Raw genomic sequence first — 20,233 nt, forward strand, 5'->3', positions numbered from 1 at the left:
TAAAATTCTGAAGGAAACCAACAGAGAACAAAGGTCAAACAGAGACCGATACCAGCCCTACGTCACAGATCGGGTGAACCACGGTTCGGCACATGAGACAGTTAGGAAAAATTCTCGGGGACTTATGAGCAAGAGAGGCTTTGATAAATATGCCGATCCTATAGAAGTTCCTCAATTATCAGAATATAACTTCAACATCGATGCATCCGCCATCGTATCGGCTATCGGATGCATCAAAGATACCAGATGGCCTCGACCCATGCAGACCAATCCGGACCAAAGGAATCCCAATCAAATATGCGAGTATCATGGCACCCATGGTCACAAAACGGAAGAATGCAGACAACTAAGAGAGGAAGTAGCCCGCTTGTTCAACAAAGGGCACCTTAGGGAATTTTTGAGTGGTAGGGCGAAGAACCATTTTAAAAACAAGGACTTTGGCAAGCAAAATGAAGAAGAAGAACCACAGCACATCATTCACATGATCATCGGCGGCGTCGATACCCCTCATGGACCTATGCTCAAACACACTAAAATGTCGATTGTGAGGGAAAAGCGATCTCGAATTCAAGATTACACTCCCTCAGGGACTTTATCGTTCAATGATGAAGATGCAGAGGGAATCATCCAACCCCATAACGATGCACTGGTAATATCTGTACTCATGAATAAAATTAAAATTAAGCGTGTGTTAATTGATTCAGGTAGCTCAGCCAATATCATCAGATCGAAGGTCGTAAAATAACTCGGCCTACAAAACCGGGTCGTATCCGCAACTTTGGTTTTAAACGGATTCAATATGGCATGCGAAACCACCAAAGGCGACATAACCCTACCGATAAACGTCGCCGGAACAATTCAGGAAACAAAGTTTCACGTGATCGAAGGCGATATGAGATATAACGCACTTTTTGGAAGGCCGTGGATCCACAACATGAGAGCTGTACCTTCGACCCTACACCAGGTCCTCAAATTTCCAACACCGACAAGTGTCAAAATAGTGTACGGAGAACAACCAGCCACAAAGGAAATGTTCTCCATCGAGGAAGCAAAACCAACATCTTCGTCTTCGCCGGTGAATGGATCGGGTTCAAAAGGAGGCACAGTCGAAGACCGGAATGCCAAATAGCAACCAAAGACATCGGTCTCGACCCAGCCAGATAAGCAGAGCATCGAAGAAGATAATGATCAGTGGATCCCTCGATCCTTCGTGACCCCCGATGACTCCGATGCCACCAAATCAACTATTGAGGAATTGGAGCAAATCATTTTGATCGAACACTGGCCCGAACGAAAGGTATACCTAGGAAGGGGTTTGAGCCCCGAACTCAGGAAGAAAATCATTCAATTTCTTATCGATAATATCGATTGCTTTGCTTGGTCCCGTTTAGATATAACAGGAATTCCGCCGGACATAACGACACATTGACTAAGTGTGTCCCCTAGATTCAGACCGGTGAAGCAAAAACGAAGACCCCAATCGGAGGTGAAGCACGCATTCATAAAAGATGAGGTAACTAAACTGCTCAAAATAGGATCCATTAGAGAGGTAAAATACCCCGAATGGTTGTCCAATGTGGTCGTAGTGCCTAAAAAGGGAAACAAACTTAGAATGTATATAGAGTACAAGGACTTGAACAAAGCATGCCCCAAAGATTCTTATCCACTGCCCAACATCGATCACTTGATCGATGCCACGGTCGGCCACGAGATCCTTACTTTTCTCGATGCCTATTCCGGGTATAATCAAATCCAGATGAACCCGGAAGACCAGGAAAAGACTTCGTTTGTGACCAGATATGGAACATATTGTTATAACGTAATGCCCTTCGGGCTAAAAAATACGGGAGCTACTTATCAACGCCTAGTAAATAGAATGTTCGAAGAATAAATAGGTAAATCAATGGAAGTCTATATTGATGACATGCTAGTCAAGTCCCTGCGCGCAAAGGACCATTTGACCCATTTATAGGAAATATTCGATATTCTGAGGAAATACAACATGAGGCTCAACCTCGAAAAATGTGCTTTCGGAGTCGGCTCGGGTAAGTTCCTCAGCTTCATGGTGTCAAATCGGAGAATCGAGATTAACCCAGACAAAATCAAGGCCATTGAAGACATCACCATCGTGAACAGCGTGAAAGCTGTACAAAGGTTAACAGGAAGAATAGCAGCCTTAGGCCAATTCATTTCGAGATCATCAGATCGAAGCCACAAATTTTTCTCTCTACTCAAAAAGAAGAATGACTTCGCTTGGACACCGGAATGCCAACTAGCATTACAAGAACTGAAACAATATCTATCGAACCCACCACTGCTGCACACTCCAAAAATCGACGAAAAACTTTACCTGTACTTGGCAGTATCAGAAGTCGCCATAAGCAGTGTCCTGGTTCGAGAAGAGGAAGGTACGCAATTTCCTATTTACTACGTAAGTCGGACCTTAGGGGAAGCGGAAACTAGATATCCGCACTTGGAAAAATTGGCGCTTGCGCTGATTAGCGCCTCTAGGAAGTTATGACCGTACTTTCAATGCCACCCCATAAGCGTATTAACCACCTGCCCACTTCGTAATATTTTACATAGGCCTGAACTATCGGGCCGATTAGCCAAATGGTCCATCGAACTCAGCGGGTATGATATCAAATATCGACCTCGAACGACCATTAAGTCTCAAATTTTAGCAGACTTCGTGGCCGATTTCACGCCGACCCTCATACCCGAAGTCGAAAAAGAACTACTGTTAAAATCAAATTTATCGACGAGGGCATGGATCCTCTTTATGGACGGAGCTTCGAACGTAAAGGGGTCCGGGCTAGGCATAGTTTTAAAATCTCCCACGGGTAACATTATTAGGCAAGCTATTAAAACTATCAGGTTAACTAACAACGAGGCCAAGTATGAAGCCATAATTGCAGGTCTCGAGCTAGCTAGAAATTTGGGAGCGGAGGTCGTTGAGGCCAGTTGCGACTCTTTGCTGGTGGTGAGTCAAGTAAACAAAACCTTCGAAGTCCGAGAAGGCAGAATGCAAAGGTATTTGGACAAACTACTTATCACTTTGAACCATTTCAAACAATGGAGTCTACGACATGTTCCACGAGAACAGAATAACGAGGCCGATGCGCTTGCTAATTTGGGATCATCAGTCAAGGTGAATGATTTGAACTCAGAAACTATCGTTCAACTTTCAAGATCTGTAATCGAAGAAGGGCACACTGAAATAAATTCTACTAGCTTAACCTAGGATTGGAGAAACAAGTATATTGAATACTTAAAAACGGAAAGCTCCCTTCAGACCACAAAGAGTCCAGGACCCTTGAAACTAAAGCTGCTCGATTTACTTTGACTGCGGACGGAACATCGAAGAACATTCGATGGACCGATGGCGGTATGCATAGGTCCGGGAGATACCAATTACATCCTCCGGAAAGTACACGAGGGCACTTGTGGAAATCACTCCGGTGCCGACATGTTAGTTCGAAAAGTGATCAGAGCAGGGTATTATTGGATCGATATGGGCAAAGACGCAAAAGAATTTGTTCGTAAATGCGATAAATGTCAAAGGTTTGCTCCAATGATCCATCAACCCGGAGAACAACTTCACTCGGTCCTATCCCCATGGCCATTCATGAAATGGGGAATGGACATCGTCGGCCCCCTACCATCGACCCCAGGTAAAGCCAGATTTATTTTGTTTATGACTGATTATTTTTCTAAATGGGTTGAAGCACAGGCGTTCGAGAAAGTAAGAGAAAAAAAGGTTATCGACTTTTTGTGGGATCATATCATATGCCGGTTCGGGATACCATCCGAAATAGTATGTGATAATGGGAAGCAATTCATTGGCAACAAAATCACAAAATTCTTCGAAGACCACAAAATAAGAAGGATACTAGCAACCCCGTACCACCCCAGCGGAAATGGACAAGCCGAATCAACAAACAAAACTATTCTTCAAAACCTGAAGAAGATATTGAACGACGCTAAGGGAAAATAGAGAGAAATCCTGCCCGAAGTCCTTTGGGCATACCGAACAACATCGAAATCCAGTACAGGGGAGACCCCATTCTCCTTAATATATGGCTCCGAGGCATTGATACCAGTCGAAGTCGGAGAGCCTAGTCCCAGATTTCGATTCATGACGGAAGAATCAAATAACGAGGCTATGAACACTAGCCTTAAATTATCGGACGAAGGACGAGAAGCTGCCCTCATCCAGTTGGCCGCACAAAAGTAACGAATCGAAAGGTATTACAATCGAAGAACTAAACTTCGCCACTTCAAGCCAGGGGACTTGGTGTTAAGGAAAGTCACCATCAATACTCGAAATCCAAACGAAGGAAAACTAGGACCAAATTGGGAAGGACCGTACCAGGTGCTCGAGAACTTTGGGAAAGGATCGTACTGGCTCGGCATCATAAACGACAAACAGCTATCAAGCAGTTAGAATGTATCACATCTAAAATGGTACTACTGCTAAGGTCCGACCTTTCCCATATTTATTCAACTGTCCTGTACAGAAGTTCGAACAAAGAACAGAAGTATTCTTTTACTCAAAAGCACGTATTGCACTCTTTTTTCCTTAGACCGGTTTTTTCCCAAATGGGTTTTTGCGGCAAGGTTTTTAATGAGGCAACCATCGATCGTGCTGCACTTTTAAAACAGTATCCGAGGCTTTCGACCCTTAGCCCGAACGACCTCGAATACCGGGGGGGCACCAGGCCCTCAAATACATCGAGTTCAGATGCAACAAAGTCTTCTCACAACAATAGAGGAAAAATTGTAAGAGCCAAAATGGTCAAAATGAACCATGCTCATATAGATTACCCCAAAACATATGTACAATGACTTGAGATTTATTATGCAACCAGCCTACGGGGATATCGAGTTATCTCGAGTTCGAAATAAATACTCGAATTTTAAACCTACGGGCTACTTCTATATCGAGTTCGAAATACTCAGTCGACCGTTGAGCCTACGGGCTACTTCAACATCGATTTTGAAATAATCACTCGAATATTAAGCCTACGGGCTTCCATATTATCTGGAGTTCGAAATAATCACTCGAATATTAAGCCTACGGGCTACCACATTATCTCGAGTTTGAAATAAACACTCGAATATTAAGCCCACGAGCTACTTCTATATCGAGTTCGAAATAAACACTCAAATGTTAAAGCCTACGGGCTGACGAGTTCGAACAAGGACCCAATCGAGTTTGAAACATTGAAAAAGCTACGTTTACTCAGAGTTTACGTTAACCACCACATTATCATCAACTCAACAAGCAAAACATCACTCCAAATCTGATCGATCAAAATCGACCTTGTTATATATATACAAAATTGCCTACGTAATTAATTTACAGATATGGAGAATTACACTCTAAGCTTCTGGGTCGGGGTCTTCCCCACCCTCGGACCCTCTTTTGCTACCATCATTGTTATCATCGTCATCATCATCAGAAGCCAAGGCTTCAGCTTCCGCTTCAAGCTCTTTTGCCTTTCTTACCTCTTCGGTAAGGTCAAAACCTCGAGCATGTATCTCCTCGAGGGTCTCCCTCCGAGATCTACACTTAACAAGTTCGGCAACCCAATGAGCTCGAGCATCAGCAATCTTCGCCGCTTCCCGGGCCTCCACTTGAGCGGCCTCAGCATCAGCTCGATATACAATAATAGACTTATCCGCCAAAACTTTCGACGACTCAACCTCCGCCTTAGCCTCAGCAAGTCGTATCTCAAGCTCATCGATTTTCTTAGCCTGAACCGACACCTTTTGCTTGACGTTTCGAAGCTGAACGTCGGCTGATAATAACTTTGTTAAGATGGTTTCTTTCTCCGCTGCCAGGCGGTCAATAGTCTCCTTCCACTGGTTGCATTCGGCCCGGATTTGATCGACCTCCTCTCGAAGTAGCCCGATCTTCTCCATCTTTTGCTGCAACTGAGACAACGAAGGGTTAACTTCCACAGTCGAGTCGAATCCATACTTTAACAGAACGAGGCTCAACTGCTGATCGAGCTCGACCCTTTCTTCACGAACCTTAGCCAAATCCGCTTGAAGATCCTTTATAGCCTCCTCCTTTTTGCTACAAAGAAACCGAAGGTCATCTCTTTCACCTAGGACCTTCCGGAGTTCGGCCTCACACTGGCTAAGATCAACTCAAAACCTACCGATGGCCTGCATAGTTAGAAACTGTCATCAACACCAATAAAACAAAGAAGGATCACCGATATCAGAACCGTCAAGTATGGAAAAGAATAAAGAAGCCAAGTATGGAAGAATCATTACCCAAGTAATAAAACGCTGAGCTTCCTCTAACAAAAGAGAAGCATCACCGATATCGGAACTGTCACCAACACCAGTAAAACAATCCTTAAAAGGATCCGCTGCACCTGAGCCAGCACCAATATCAGGAGTCTTCAGCTCTCGAGCCTCCTTCAACGCCTCCTCAGAAAAAGACGGAAGAGAAGGTGAATGACCCATTTCCATTGCCCCGAGCAAATCACTCGGAGTACTCCGATCGAGACTTAGGTCTTCGGAACCAACCCCGATGGGCACGGCCGCCATCGGCCCAGCAGCTCTAGCAACCTCGACTGCCTCCGTAGGTCGGACTACCAAAGCCAAGGAGCTATCTTCTTCTTCTTCTTCCTCCCTCAGTCGTTGGACCGAGTCGATCGAAAGGGCAATGATTTTTCTCCTCACCTTTCGAGTTTTGGACTTAGGGTCCTCAAGCCGAGAGGAAGCCCTTCGTTTCTTTTCTTTTCCCTGTTCCAGGACCGGGGACTTGTTTCCTTCATCACCGCTCGAAGGCCTCAAAACGGCATCCCTAGTTACACCTATATACAAAGAAAAAATTGATAACGAAATGAACGCAGAATATACCTCGAGGGAAACAGGAACCAAACCTCACCATGATTCTTGACCTCCCATCTACCTTTAGCCAAATCGCGCCAAGCGCGCTCGGCATAGGATGAAGTCGAGGCTAACTTTCGAACCCAATCCTCGAGATCAGGCACAGCTTGTGGCATCCAAGGTGCAGCTGGACATCAGAAAATAATATTAACAAAAATGGAAAAAGACACGAAAAGCAAACATGAATCACTTACGGTCGAAATTCCATTTTTCAGGAAACGGCATCTTTTCCTCCCGGATAAGATCACGAGTCCTCACTCGAATATATCGACCCATCCAACCTCGATCCTTATCTTCATTGATGCTCGACATCAAAGCCTTTGCTCGATGATGTAGCTAATTAGTCCACAATAAATCTGAGGCCGATACAGTCGTATAAGGTGGTTCAGAGAAAAATCCAACCCTCCGGCTTTGATAGAGAAGAAACACAATAAGATGACTATACGCCATAAGGAAGGATGAATTTGGCCGAGGGTGACCTGATATCTCCTGCAGAAACCAAAAATCACGGGATTGACAGCTCCCAACATAAAGGGATAGGTGTAAACACTTAAAAATCCCTCCACGTAGGTAGTGACGCTCTCATCGGAGGATGGGATTTGTAACACAACCTCAGAAACCCAGCCGCAGTCTTTTCTGACGGCCTCGAGGTGAACCTCCGCTATAGAGCACATATACATCGATACGTGCTCACACCGACCCGGAACGGATGAAGGGTTCTCCACCCTAAAATCAGTTTTTAAAATACACGGGCCGGGAATATAATCTTGAACGAACGGCTCCGTCGGCGCCTTATCGTCACACGGCCGTGAGGAGGAAGCTTTCTCCTTGTGAGGTACGATTTTTGAAGTTTTCGCCATCAATATGAGAAGAAAAAGTTGCAAAGGAAGGTGAAAGAGGGGACAGCACCAAAACTCTAGTATAAGCGGCACTAAAGCAACGAAGTAGAGAAAATAATCAAAGGGAATTTGGGAAAAGAGGAAGCACAAAAGTGAAAAACATTATATGGAAAAACTATTTATAAGGCATGGTGATTCGTTTCTAGCGGTGGCCGACCACCGACTGACACACATTAAATGCCTCGATAAAACCAAATCGATGGGGTAGCTATCACGCACGTCATAGTCAAAGTCGATAGAAACGTCATCATTGATTCGGTCGAACCTTAGGGAAATCACATCATTTCTTGTCATCTCCTTTTCAAGAAATGAGGGAGCTATCTGTATACGGTTAAAACCGATCCTCGATCATGAAGATCGATCGAGGATGACATCTCAGTCAAGGGGTATCTTCATGGAGAACCCGAACGAATTCCGAGATTGGGGCGTCGAGCTCGGGGCGTCCGAATCGATCGAGGTAACATCGACCGATACAGGTCCCGAACATCGATGCCCGAAAGTGATCACCAAGCTCGAAACCAAGGTCGAGGTTCCGATCCGACACCAAGCTCGAGTCGGTATCGAGTTCACAGACAAAAAGCTATTACAACCACACCAAATGAGAGAATCTTGGCGGGAATTAAGGAGGAGACACACCATCATGGGTCCTCCACTAGTAATATTATTCCATTATGTTGCTATAGATAAAGTAGTGATCCTTAGCTATAAAAGGCAAGATAGATTGTAATAGAAGACATCTTCCCTAGGATTAAGAATTCATTGTGTTTATCTTTCTAAAGCTCACTAAGTATCTTTGTTCATCATTTTCTATCTTGCATCATAAATATGTGTATTGTTATCTTCAGATCAAAGGAACCTACTTACCCTTAGAACCATACATAAATTCAACGTTATCCAATTTTTCGGGTAAACAGAGTTTAACCCGTCCATATAGTTTGTTAGAATCCAAAAAATATTACAAAATGAGTTTATTATAGTACTGATCTCCGCACTAAACGTCAAATAAAAAAAATAAAGTTTTTTTGTCATTATGTCAACAAAAACAAAATATCAACGGCGAAATTTGAACCAATATGAACACAAAAAGGAAAAATGAAAAAAAACACATCGAAGAGTCTTGTGTTAAGTTGATCCCTTCATGACTTGCCTCAATACTGCTAACATTCTCATTGCAATGCGTCTCTTTATGTTGTGCTTCATCTGCATCCAAAAAACCAACCAAAATAGTCAACTTTCACTATTTGTATAATAAGCAGAGTAGATAGAAAAGAGAGAAATCAAGAAAACCTTGAAGTATCAAAACGAGCTTTGTGTTTCATTTTGTACTCATCTGCATAAATAAATAAATAAATAAAACTAACCAGAGTAGTCAATTTTTACTATTCTCAAATCATAAAATTATGTTGAAAAAAAAATCATAAAATTATTCTAAAGTAGAATTATTAGTGGTATCAAGTTGCTTAGTCACATTATGAAAGTGTGGGAAATGGTGATAGAAGTGAGGATTAGAAAGATAGTGTCTATTTTCAAGAACCAGTTCGGCTTCATACCTGGACGTTCGACTACGGAAGTCATCTAACTTGTTAGAAGGTTTGTGGAACAGTATAGGGATAGGAAGAAAGATTTGCATATGATATTTATTGACCTAGAGAAAGCGTATGACAAGGTCCCTCGGGAGGTCCTTTAGAGATGCTTGGAGGCTAGAGGTGTTCCTGTAGTGTATATTAGAGTGATTAAGGAAATGGATCTAAGACTAGGGTGAGTACAGTGGGAGAAGACTCAGAACATTTTCCAGTTAGGATGGGGTTACACCAAAGATCTGCGCTCAACCCGTTCTTATTTACTTTGGTGATGGATAAACTGATGCGTCATATTCAAGGGGAGGTGCCATAGTGTATGTTATTCGCTGACGACATAGTGCTGATTGATGAAACGCGAGGCGGTGTCAATGAAAAGTTGGAGGTTTGGCGACCGACCTTAGAATCTAATGGTTTCAAGTTGAGCAGGACGAAGACGGAGTACCTGGAGTGCAAGTTCAGCGTAGTGTCCAGGAGGAATAGATATAAACGTGAGGCTTGATTCACAAGTCATCCCCAAGAGAGGAAGTTTCAAGTATCTCGGGTCAGTTATCCAAGGGGACGAAGAGATTGATGAGGATGTCACACACCGTATAGGGGCGGGGTGGATGAAATAGAGGCTAGCATCCGACGTTCTATATGACAAGAATGTGCCACCAAAACTTAAGGGTCAGTTCTACAAGGCGGCGATTAGACCCACTATGTTGTATGGGGCAGAATGCTAGCTAATCCAGAACTCTCATATCCATAAAATGAACGCAGCCGAAATGAGAATGTTGCGATGGATGTGTGGGCACACTAGGTTGGACAAGATTAGGAATGAGGTTATTCGGTAGAAAGTGAGTGTGGCCCCTATGGAAGATAAGATGCGTGAAGTGAGGCTTAGACGATTCAGGCATGTAAGAAGGAGAAGCCTAGATGCTCTAGTGAGCATGTGTGACCGGTTGGCGCTGGCAGGTAGGAGACGAGGTAGAGGGCGGCCTAAGAAGTATTGGGAGAGGTGATCAGACAGGACATGGAACGACTTCAGCTTACCGAGGACATGACCCTTGACAGGAGGGTATGGAGGTCGAAGATTAGGTTAGAAAGGTAATAGTCGTCGTGTATTTTTCTGATCTGTTCCAGGTTTATTAGGGCTAGCTGACTAGTATATTGTCTTCAATTCTTAGAATGCCAGTATTAGGGTTGTTTTAGTACTATCTTCCGCTTCGGTTTTCTATTACCCCATCGTGTTTCTGCTTGTGGCTACTACTTTTGCTATTGCTTTCTTCCATTTATTCTTCGGTCCTTACATTTTGGTGTCATTTTTCTGGCCTTGTTATTGTTATTTACTTGTTCCTATTCTTCCTCTCGAGTCGAGAGTATTTCGGAAACAACCTCTCTCCCCTCCAGGGTAGGAGTAAGATCTGCGTACACATTACCCTCCCCACACTCCACTTGTGGGATCCCACTGGATTATTGTTGTTATTATAATAAGCAAGCTAAAATACAAATTGGGGATCCTTAACCAGTAATAGAAGTTCAGTTAACATAAATTCTAGATATAGTTTTGCTTCAGTTACCAAGTTAAATGATTTATTTGAGCAGAAAGGTATCACGAAATATTTAGATTTGCCTAGTCCTATCCAAAAAAATAAGTTATGATGATGTTGAAGCTCAAGCTCCTAAGAAGTTGCTTCATAATGGGTTCAAATATAAATGTAATAATTCTTAACAGGTTAATGGTTTATCAGATAAGAAAATAGAGTAATTCGCCTCCAAATCGATAAACCGTTAATTATAAAAATTCAACATGTTCACCAACCGTTGGTCCGATAACCCGATATCAATAAGTCATTAAGCCACTTTTATGGTTCGATTAACGATTACGATTCAATTTGGAAGAGCCCTATGTAAGAAATACAAAAAGGGAAAATGAAAAAGAAATGGGATGTGATTAATAAGCTCAAATCTTCTTTACCAGTTTGGTATAGCACATAAGTTTGGATAGAGTAAACCCCAACCATATCATTTTGAATCGTATATTTTTGGACCACCTAATAGCGCGTAATTGTAAAGCTTTAAGATATTGAGATTTATCATTTAAAAATTCTGTTTAAATCTAAGTACCTCCATCCATGAGGAACCTTTAGGTTGGGTGTACAAAGAAAACTGATAAATCGCACCAACTCAATGATCCGAGTCAAACCGGAAAAAAAATCGATTGTGATTTAGTTTGATTTGGTTTGGTGTTGAAAAACAAACCCGGCCACAATTGGTTTGGTTTGATTTTAACTAAAAAAGTCAAACCGAAACCAAACCAACCCGATATTACATTTATATAATTTTTAAAAATATTTATCCATATAAATATTTATTGTAATATAATTTATAAATATTTTTTAAACTTGTTCACAATTTTATCTTTAAAAGTATTATTTAAAGTTTGGACTTAACATTCTTGAATGGTCCAATAAATATTATATCTCATAAAGGTAGTAAGTCAAATAAAGTTTAAATCAATACTAATGCTAATAAAGAAAATTCAATTCAACACTAGGAATAATAATGTTGGATATCTATTTTTTTTTTTGCATTGATTTATAATGAAAATGCATAACCTAATTTATCTTTTTCTTTAGTGCTTAGTTGTGTAATTAATACTAGTACTTATTAGTTGCACTTATTTTAGCATGAACTATATAGTATTTTTAGATTATGTTAATTTTTATTATATTAATTAGTAATATTTTTTTGTGCGATTTTATTATCTTTGTTATTGAATATTTTAGTACAATGTTATGATTCATCTCATATTATTATTTTATTTTCTTGGAAAATACATTATATAGTCGTATCCTACTAGGACTAAAATAAATATTTGGAGTACAAGTTACATATTTTGTGCTATTAAGACTTTATCGGGAAAAAATTCGAAAAACCTGAAAAAAATCGAGATTGAAAAACCCAATTTTATTGGTTTGGTTTGGTTTACAAATTTAAAAACCTAACACCGTTGGTTTGATTTGATAATTGAAAAAAATTCGAACCAACCGGACCTATGTACACTCCTACATTTAGTTACTGATAACTCTATCTACATATTGTATGCATTATCATAATTCTTTGACGTAGCAACATTAATTAGATGTCTATAAGATTCTGACTTTTGGATAGATTAGCACTATTGAAGTAACTATTGAAAAGTTTTGGTAGGTAGCAAATGTGAAGGCCATTAAATATACTTCTATTTAGTTAGTGACGGATCCAATGTGTATTCAAAGGATGTCACCGATAATCGTTCGAAAAATTACGCTCTATGGTTAGGTATTTTCTTCGTTTCAAATTAGATAAGATACTTTTCTTTTTAGTCAGTTTCAAAATAAATGACATATTTTTAAATTTGAAAATAATTCAACTTTAAACTCTTCATTTTACCTATTTTGTCCTTAATGATAAACTTTTAGAACCACACAAATGTCATGGCCCCACAAAACTTTTATCCTTAAGATTTTAAGACCACAAGTTTCAAAAGTCTTTTTTTTTTCTTAAACTCGTGCCGAGTCAAAATAATTCATCTAAATTGAAACGGGAGAAGCAATTTTTTTTTATATATTTATACTACAAATTGACACTCCTTTAACTTCTTCCTAAATTTACCTCTTTATATTTTGACCCCTTAATGAAAATTCCGACTTCTATCACCCGTTAGTAATCAAGAATGATACAGAGCATCAAGTAAGAGACACAAGAAGGAAAAAGAAAAAGAAAAAGAAAAAGAAAAGAGATGTGATTAATTGGTGGTGGCCTAAAAGGCCCCCCTTTGAAACTTTCTTGAATTATTCTGGAATTTCTGCATAGTCGATATCTATGGGAAAGTAGAAGAAAATTTCCTACTCCCTTTTGTTCACATGTCAAATTCTTGTCCTCCTTAATTTCCACATCTTTTCCTCTATATATCACCTATCCTTCCATAGTTTTTTTTTGCAATAATAACAGAGCCTTTATGTAGTTACATAGAACCTTCACTTCTCTTTTACTTTCTTATTTCTTGTCATTTAATGAACCAATATTTGTCATCCTTATAAAGCTCAGTAATCTCAAATACTCATTTGCCATTTGAACCTTTTACATATTTTCTTGTTTTTGTACACTCCATTTAGTGTTGCCTTTGGCATAACTTTTCTCATAAAAAAATATTGTAAGTTTATGCACTTTTGTTAATACCCAAATGGAGAAAGTTAAAGCTTGGGAAAAAATGACTCTGATCACTGAGCTTACTCAGGGGTTGGAGCTTGTAAACAGGCTAAAAAGCAAGATTGATCCTTTGGCTTCACCAGAGGAATGTGATTTACTACTTGAAAAAATACTTTCCTCCCTTGACAAATCATTGTCAATTCTGAATTTGAAGGCTGTTAATGTAATTAGAGACCCTTGTTGTTGTTCATCAATTTCAGTACTTGGAGTTAGCAAATTTGGAATTCCTACTTCCACTCTTGGTAAAAGTCCAAAGAGTGAGGGTTCTGACTTGGATTATTCAAGGGATCAAGGCAAAAATATGGTCTTTAAAAAAAGGTGAATTTAGGCCTCACTAAACCATTTTCTATGATTTCTTGAAATTAAAGCATTGGATTTTTTTCTAAATTTGTTGGATTTGCAGAAAGTTATTGCAGCAATGGAGTAAGCAAGTTAGGATATCTGGGATAGAAGATCTTAATCATGATGATGGCTATAGTTGGAGAAAATATGGCCAGAAAGATATTTTAGGAGCAAATTTTCCCAGGTGAAAAAACCTATTCCTTTTCCTTCTGTTACTTTTTTTTAGATAACATAATTTGCATTTAACCCTTAATTTGTGTTTTGAATATACAACAGTAATAACAACTTTGGTCCGGGGAGAATTGTGTTCCCAATATATTCCTCAGTTTTATCTTTTTATGGAATGTTAGTTACACTTCACTTATTACCAACTTTAAGTTGAAGAAGAAATATTTGTTAAGTCAAGTTAATATCACTTATACAGGCCTAAAGTTCATTTTTTTTCACTTTTGTTAGGTGGTGATAGTTTTTACCTTTTTGAATATTCAAAAGAAGAATGTCCTTAAATTTACAACAATTCAACTTTTGGGCCCGAAGGATTTCCAAATATGTAGACAGCCTTTAAAATTGTCACATCTTTTCATTTTAGAAACTCAGGTTATTACATATTATACACCTAAGATATATTCAAACTATGTCTATAGAGCAAGAAGAAGAGTTTTTCTTAAGAAAATTCATGGTGCTACACAATCACGAATGTGGCTAATTAATTAGTTTTAAGTATATAATCATTTCTTCTCTATATTGTCGTGATTTGCATGCTTGTTTGAAGTCGAGGGTTTACCGAAAACAGTTTCTCTACCTACATAAAGTAGGGGTAAAGGCTATGTACATACTATCTTCCCCATACCCCTACTTATGAGATTACACTAGGTTTGTTGTCGTTGTTGTATATACTAGGGAATGGTACAAGAAATTGCTTAACTGAAAATAGATTTTGGAAATGTATATCTAAAAAGAATTTTACTTTGGAATTGCAGGGCTTATTACAGATGCACTCACAAGAATACACAGGGCTGCTTAGCAATAAAACAAGTCCAACAATCAGATGAAGACCCTCTAGTCTTTGAGGTCACATATAAAGGAAAGCACAGTTGCAAAGCCTCACAATCAGTAGACATTTCAGAAGAAACCCAAAAGGCAAATTATACTAACAAGAATCAGTATCAGCTACAGAAACAGAAACAGAAAGTGGGGAATCAAAAAGTTGAAAATTTGAATATTATCAAAGAAGAAGAGTTTCCTTTCACACCACCAAAATCAGAAAGTGCAAATGCCCAATTCTTTGCCAATTCAATGGAGCCATTTACATCTCCAATAACCTCAGAATCCTTGCACTTGTCATTGTTGCCTACCCAAGAGGAGGAGTTTGAATTGGACCAGATTCTTCAGAGCTCAAAATTGGGTCGTACCGATTTTATTTCGACACCAACTTCAGTAATTAATTCGCCATTTTGTGGGTACTGGGATTTATCAGTGGATGATGAAGTTGATACTATTGATCCTAGCCTGATGATTGACATTTCTGAATTTTTCGCCTAATCTGAGAGTAGTGGCGGTATCTGGTTTATACAAGAATATTGTCGCACCTAAAATTTGAACTTATGACCTAGAATTGGGTCACATTTCGACACCAACTTCAGTCTTTAATTTGCCATTTTGTAGAGTGGATGATCAATTTTGTAACATGTGATCTTATATTAGATTCTGTAGGCTCCCATCTGTTGCAAACTTTGTCTTGAACATTCACTTCAAGCCATTTGAACTTTTTCCTTGTGGTAACTTCACTATCTCTCATATTTCATTCTTTACAAAAGATTTCATCTCTTCCGCCATTGCTTTCTGTTATTCTTCTTTTTCATCTGTTTCTCCATAATTTATGTGATATGAAATAATAAGAGCAAATTGACAACCTCTTGGCATCTTAAAAGATCCCAAGAGGCATAAGAATCTCTTTTTGCACCTGTTTTTATACTCCAATCCAGTTTGAATTTTTATCAATTATACATCCCTTCTAATTGAGATCTTACCATTAAGAGGTTTATACAATGGTATATGCTTTGGATTGAAAACAATAACCAATAAAAATGTTTTTTTGAGATTTTTCATCAAGCAATTTGACGAGCTTGAAAATTAACCAAAACATAAGCAACACAACCAAAACTCTGTAAATGACTTACATTTGGTCTCTTTTAAGTTTTAAAAAAGTTTGTTGCTCTATTGGTGAGCACCATCCACTTCCAATCAAGAACTTGTGAGTTCGAGTCACCCCAAGAGCAAGGTAGGGAGTTCTTGGAGGGAGGGAGCCGAGGGTCTAATCGGAAACAGCCTCTCTACCCCAGGGTAGGGGTAAAGTCTGCATACACACTACCCTCCCCAGACCCCACTACTGGATTGTTGTTGTTGTTGTTCTTGTTGTTGTAAGTTTTAATGCTACGCTTCTTGTCTCTATTTCTTTGTATGTGCAAGACCATTTAATATGGCTGCCATTTTGATTCTCCAACAAGGCCTTAAATTTATGGAACTTCTCAAAAGTTTCTGACGTATTTTCCAGTAAATACTCCAACTTATGTGATTATAATCGTCAGTAAACAACATGAAATAACGTCTCCCACCTAAGGACTTAGTTTGCATAGGGCCACATAAGTCAGCATGTATTAATTCTAAACTTGTAGAAGATGTCCATACTTTTCAAACGGAAAAAGAGTTCCGATCCTTATTTGTTTCCAATAAATGCACCCATCACATAAATTAAGAGAGCCAATTATAGGTAGACCAAAAATCATACCTTTGTCCTTGAGCAATTTCATAATATTTGTGTTGAGATGCTCGTACCTCAAATGCCATAAATTTGAGTCATCCTTTGCACTTGCAGCGAGAGAGAAGTTCTACATATTAGAAACATCCAACGGAAACAACATGTTTGCAGTAATCTTTTTGCCTGATTTTTTGTTTGCAATGACACAAGTAGTTACATAAAACAAAATAGAACATCACTTGCCATTAATTGTCTAATGCTCAATAAATTTTATCCTAAATTAGGCATAAATTGAGCATTATCCAGGATTTTTATTTTGCCATGGCTAGCGTTGACACTCATTGTATCTTTTCCTTAACCTGCATCTCTTTTTTGTTGCCAAGCTGCACTTTTATCTTTTGCGTCTCATCAAACTCCCGGAACAAAGATTTGGTGTCTGTCATATTATCACGATCCAAAATCTACTAGTCATGATGGCACTTAACTCGACCCGCTAGGTAAGCCAACTAACAATCAATACAACCCAAATGAGATTTATAAAAAAACAATGAAGAATTATCTAAACATTTATACAATAACCCAAGGATCGGTAGTACAAATCATGAGCTTCTATGACTTCAAATTTACAGAAGCTGGTACGAATAAATGCATCATCTTCTTGAAGTTTACATAATCAAATTTGCAAAATCTAAAGCTACTAAGGACAAGTGGCAGCTGTAATCGGAACGCAGGTACATCTTCAATACCAGCTCCCGCCATACACAACGACTCTAGCTTCAAAATTTGCACGCAAGGTGTAGAAGTTTAGTATGAGTACAACCGACTCCATGTACCCAGTAAGTATATTGTCTAACCTCATTGAAGTAGTGACGAGGCTTTTTACTCACTATTATAACCTGTGCAGTATACTAGCAATAGAAACAGTTCTACAACATAACAGATAAAAGTACAAGAAAATAACTATGCGAAGCAGTAAATGATTACGAGAAAAAATCACGGCAGTAAATTTATAACTTTCATGGTGTGAGAAATATACTCAAGATATCAAATCAAGTGGCACGGTAACACCCTTCGTTCATTTATCTCATCCTCGCCAAATATATGAATGTAGGTCAAATCAATTGGCACGGCAACACCCTTCGTGCAACTATCTCTTCCTCACCGAGCATACGTATAACAGTACTAACTAGATGGAAGAAATGTCAATAACAATAACGATAAAGTGGGAGATACACAGAAAGCAATAACGAGCAATGCAGTGCATATAGGCAACAATAATAGACTATATAGAAGGCATATGAGTAATGATAGCGTTTAAGATAGAGGATCATAAATTTTACTAAGCCAACATGGTAGAAGGCTTATGTGTAAATATAATAGCCATGAACATGATCTTTATAAGCTAAACAAATAGAAGGTATGAGTAACTAACATCAGTAGAAGGCTTATACGAAAGTGCCACAAATGAGAAACGACACAGATATAAATATGACAAACAAGAAGAAAAACATGATATTTGCAAGTTAAACAGATAGAAGGCACGAACAACACAACAACAATTGGGATATAGGAAAAAGACAGAACAATAATGACAAATCACATAGAAAATATAGGTGCAACAGTAACAACTTAAGATAAAGGCATGAATGTATTCATAAGGAAAAGATATCATCACATAATGCATGTATTTCGTCCTCGCCTGTACAGAAACACCCTTCGTGCCATGAACACATGATAATATAATAAATGGCATGACATCACCCTTCTTGCTTTTACTCTCATCCTCACATGATAATGTAAATAAAATGGCACGGCATCACCCTTCATGCTTTTACTCTTATCCTCATATGATAATGTAAATAAAAACATGATAATATAAATAAAATGGCACGGCATCACCCTTTGTACTTTTACTCTCATCCTCATATGATAATGTAAATGAAATAGCACGACATCACCCTTCATGCTTTATACTCTTCCTCACATGATAATGTATATGCAATGGCACGTCATCACCCTTCGTGCTTTACACTCTTCCTCACCAAGAACATGTATATCACTAACAAGCTAGATAGGAAGCATGAATCACATCGAGGAAAGTGATTAAGTGATTATTTCAAATGAACATCAATCACGGCTTTCAAGCCAATAACAATTCAATAAACCTCAAAAAACCTTATTATTCAAGTATTTTAACAAGTCTTAAAGATGATCTTCAACTCAAGTATAGAATCCAATATCTCAAGAATAACAGTCGTAGCGATGTATTTGTGATTAAATATAATAACGATCAGATTTAGCGCATCAATAATTTCACAAAAGTCCGTCAAATTTCAATCAAATTATAATAATCTAAATCATGATTTCTAGCATTTAATTACATATTCATAGTAATCTAAAAGTCAAAGAATACATGAAACAAGGAGGTCATATGATTCTATAAGGCACAATTAATCGTATAATTTACCCCCGAGCATGATTAACCCTGGTACATGTATATACGTACGTCACCTCATATATGCATCATCTCTGCATGTAGCAAACATTATCAATTAGTAGAAAAAATTCTTCCAACAAAGTTAGGCAAGACAATTACCTCAAATAAGTCAAATCGATATACTAGAAGTGCCATCCCGCTCAAATCATCCTCCGTACGGCTCAAAACTAGCCAAAAGTAACTCAAAATCATCAAATAATGTCATAGGAAGCAATCCCAAATGATAAAGGTCGAATCTTCGCACATTTACTCAAAGTCAACCAAAAAGTCAAACTCGGACCCGTACCTCGGAACCCGACAAAACTTACAAATTCTGACAACTCATTCGAATATGAGTCCAACCATAATAATTCCATTCAAATCCGACTCCGAATCGATGTTCAAAACTCAATTAATCAATTTAGAAAAATTTAGACAAAACCCCCCAATTTCTCTTTTGAAATCATTAATAAAATGCCAAAATCGAAGATGGAATCATGGAATATAATCAAAATCGAGTTGAAAATAATTAACCCAATCCATGTGGTGAAAATTATCTGCAAAATCTCCCAAATTCGAGCCTAGGGTTTAAAATATGAAAGAATGAGCTAAAATCCCGAAATTCTAACTCTTAACCCATATGCAGATGTCACATTTGCGACCGAAAGTTTGCAATTGCGGATTGTTCGCAATTGCGACCACAAGTTCGCAATTGCAATCAAGGTTCACAATTGCAACCAGATGTTCGCAAATGCAGTAGTTCCCAATTGCAACAAAAAGTTCGAAATTACGAAGTACCACCGCTAGCAAACCCAAACTTCACCGAAACAATCCGAAACCACCCTGAAACGCATCCGGAACCTTCCGGACACACATCATATATGCATTTAAATTATAAAATATGATACGGAACTGCTCACGCACTCAAAATACTGAAAAGAGGTCGTCTTGACCCGATATTGACCGTGGTCAAACTCCAAATTTCATAACTCAACTAGTCTCTTAACCAATGATCCAAAACACACCCAAACCC

The 20,233-nt window shown here is 38.8% G+C and overlaps 1 protein-coding gene across 1 annotated transcript; it reads left to right on the plus strand.

Annotated features, from left to right (window-relative positions):
• Positions 1-13,598: 13,598 nt before the first annotated feature.
• LOC107792750 (probable WRKY transcription factor 41) lies at positions 13,599-14,151 on the plus strand (the record flags this gene model as incomplete). The annotated part of the gene is given in 2 exon segments (NM_001325546.1): positions 13,599-13,942; positions 14,028-14,151. Coding segments are annotated over 2 exon segments (468 nt in total), but the record flags the coding sequence as incomplete, so codon positions are not given.
• Between the last annotated feature and the right edge of the window lie 6,082 nt (positions 14,152-20,233).

This window comes from Nicotiana tabacum, chromosome 23 (genome assembly GCF_000715075.1).
Source record: "Nicotiana tabacum cultivar K326 chromosome 23, ASM71507v2, whole genome shotgun sequence".
In the NCBI taxonomy this organism is placed as follows: domain Eukaryota; kingdom Viridiplantae; phylum Streptophyta; class Magnoliopsida; order Solanales; family Solanaceae; genus Nicotiana; species Nicotiana tabacum.